This window comes from Lontra canadensis, unplaced genomic scaffold (genome assembly GCF_010015895.1).
Source record: "Lontra canadensis isolate GAN:19392208 unplaced genomic scaffold, GSC_riverotter_1.0 scaffold30, whole genome shotgun sequence".
Lineage (NCBI taxonomy): Eukaryota > Metazoa > Chordata > Mammalia > Carnivora > Mustelidae > Lontra > Lontra canadensis.
The window spans coordinates 20,402,019-20,404,468 of record NW_022631024.1 but is presented as its reverse complement, the minus strand read 5'-3'; the positions used below and the strand labels follow the sequence as shown (position 1 = coordinate 20,404,468).

At 65.4% G+C, this 2,450-nt stretch overlaps 1 protein-coding gene across 1 annotated transcript; it reads left to right on the top strand.

The window, feature by feature from the left end:
• Nucleotides 1–544: 544 nt before the first annotated feature.
• Nucleotides 545–1,675, top strand: TMEM210 (transmembrane protein 210). Its single transcript, XM_032866396.1, has 4 exons — nt 545–706; nt 850–985; nt 1,191–1,220; nt 1,424–1,675. Exons 1-4 carry the CDS (start codon nt 619–621, stop codon nt 1,623–1,625), a joined length of 456 nt encoding a protein of 151 aa, XP_032722287.1. The 5' UTR covers nt 545–618; the 3' UTR covers nt 1,626–1,675.
• Nucleotides 1,676–2,450: the final 775 nt, after the last annotated feature.

The following is a 2,450-nucleotide window of genomic DNA, read 5'->3' as shown; positions in this document are numbered from 1 at the left end:
AGGCAGCACTTGGCCGCTTGACAGAAGATGCACCGTGTCCGAGCCAGCTGCCCCCAGGGGAGGTGGTTCTGGGAAGACCTGTGGGTGGTGCCCCCCACCTCCCTGGGGGGTGGAAGGACCCTGGAGGTTCCCCCGGACCTGAGCACTGGTGGGGTGTAGGCGAGATCCTCCTCAGGACAGCCAGTGTGAGGGAGGGCAGTGAGCACAGGTGTCCCCCTCGACCCCTGCTTGTCCCAGCCTCCAGGGATCCTGAGACAGAACCAGGCCCTCCCCTCCCCCCACAGGTTTTCCAGGTCACTGTCTCTGCCTTCCCAGGGGCCTGAGCATGGATGTTATCCCCTTTCCCGAGAAGCACCATCCCCCAAGGCCAGGGCAGCCCCATCCTTGCCTTGGTCCTGGGTCCAGCAGGGCACTCTGAAGTGGCTCCCAGGCCCCTGTCCACCCTACCTGCCCCACCCCAGAGCAGCCTGCCCAGAACTCCTCCACTCCGGCCCCCAAGCTCAAGTGACGCGCCAGCTGAGGCCCTGCCCCCACCCCTCCGCTTCAGAGCCCCACTGTGAGGTCAGCGCCTTCCGATGGGTTCCGTCCAGAGGTGTGTGGTGGGGCTGGGGGCTGGACATGGCCCCCTGTCCCCAGCCTGACTCCTGCCTGGTTGGCAGCCCCCTTGGCCGGATATGTTTGTCCCTTTTGCTCAACCCTGCTGCAGGTGCCTCCTCCTGCCCCCAGCCCTGTCCCTGCGAGGACCCCTGCTGCAGCCTTCCGGTGGCCGCCAGGGGGAGGGGCGGCCCTGGGGGTCCTCCACCGGCAGGTGACGAGGGCCCCTCGGCCGCGCGGGCCCTGTCTCTGCAGCTGGAACGTACTGCGAGTGCAGCCTCGGCCTCAGCCGCGAGGCCCTCATCGCCCTGCTCGTGGTGCTGGCGGGCATCGGTGCCAGCTGCTTCTGTGCCCTCGTCATCGTGGCAGTTGGTGTCATGAAAGCCAAGAGGTGCATGAGCCCCTGGGCCGGGATGGTGGGTGAGGGCCACAGGGCCGCGCTGGGGGAGGGGCGTCTGGCCCTGGGTGGGATGTCACCAGGAGCTGGGGAACGCCATTTCCCAGGCCAGGTTGTGGAGAGGTGGGGGGACGTACTTCCGGGCCTCTAGAGGCCAGCCCCACTGTTCCAGGATTCACTCCTCCCTTTGTCCCTCCAGTGAACCATGCCCCAGACACATGAATAGCAGGTGAGTAACCTCAGGGGAGGACCCCACAGGTGAGCCGGGCTCCTGCTTCCTGCCCCCAGGGCGGGGGTGTGTGTCACGTGCTTCGGGAGCATGAAGGAGCACTGACAGGAGGCCCAGGACTGCCCTGGGAGGGGTGTCAAGGCCTCGTGAGGCCTGTGATGGTGGCTGCCTGCTGCCAGCCTGGCCCGGCCCCTGTCGTGCAGGCTGGTGGGGCACTACGGGGTCCAGGAAGATCACATGGATCTACACACCGTGCAAGTGGGGCCTCATGTCATGGACCCTGACCTGGAGGTCTCTATGATGCCACCCCTGGAGGAGCAAGGCCTCATGACCATCCCCATGGACCCCATGTCCCCAAACGTGACTGTAGTAGAGGAGCCGCCCCCTCTCGCCCCCCCAACCTGAGCAGGGCTGCAGGCAGCCTGGGGGAGGGGAATTAAACAGTATTGAGTGCTTCTGCCTTGTCCTCCTCCAGCGGCTGTGCAGCTGCGTCACGGTGGGGAGGGGTTAGCATACACCCGGGTCATCTCCTGCATCCCGTGTGGGGAAGGATGCCCAGGGCCTGCACAAGGCACCCACTGTCCACCCCCCCAGGGCAGGGAAGCACAGCCCTGGTATTTCCACCTCTCCTTGCCTTGGCCTCAGCCTAGCTCCTCCCCACATCTTCCTGCTGCTGTGTCCTGTGAAGCTAGCACACCTGTCCACCCCACCCCCACACCGGGAACCTCAGGACAGGATATGCAACTCCGATGACTCCAGAGGGAGCAGTGTTCGACAGAAGAACTTGGCCGGGTGCCTGTGCCGTACCCAAGCTGTCTCCTTGAGGTTCTAGGACAGTCCTTAGAGAGCCAGGTGGGGCAGACATTCCTGTCCCCCTGCCTCGTACCCTGTCCACCCTCCAGCCTATCCCCTGGGCTCAAGCCCCCGTCCTGTGCTCCTGACCCCACCAAGTCATCCACTATGGGGATGGGACCACCCCTCTACTGGGGGGACAGCACTGTGTGTGCTGGGGTCTCTTGGCTGGGCAGGAAATGGGCTGGGACTGGGGCGAGCAGCAGGGCTCACGGGGTCCCATTCCACGTGTGGCATCAGTTTGGTGGGTGTGGGTGTCGTCCAGTGGCTCAGGCCTCAGTGGGGCGCAGGGTGGTGGGTACCCCAGGGCAGGAGGGAAAAGCGTCTTGTCAGCGCTGCAGCTGGCACAGAGCCAAGAGGAGCCCAGCTCCGGGACAG

Excerpts from the sequence above, each read along its gene's own strand:
- TMEM210 (XM_032866396.1), top strand. The coding sequence starts at position 619 with ATGGCCCCCTGTCCCCAGCCTGACTCCTGCCTGGTTGGCAGCCCCCTT. Across the intron at positions 986-1,190 it reads GGTGTCATGAAAGCCAAGAG|TGAACCATGCCCCAGACACA; the intron begins GTGCATGAGCCC and ends TTGTCCCTCCAG. Across the intron at positions 1,221-1,423 it reads CCCAGACACATGAATAGCAG|GCTGGTGGGGCACTACGGGG; the intron begins GTGAGTAACCTC and ends CCTGTCGTGCAG.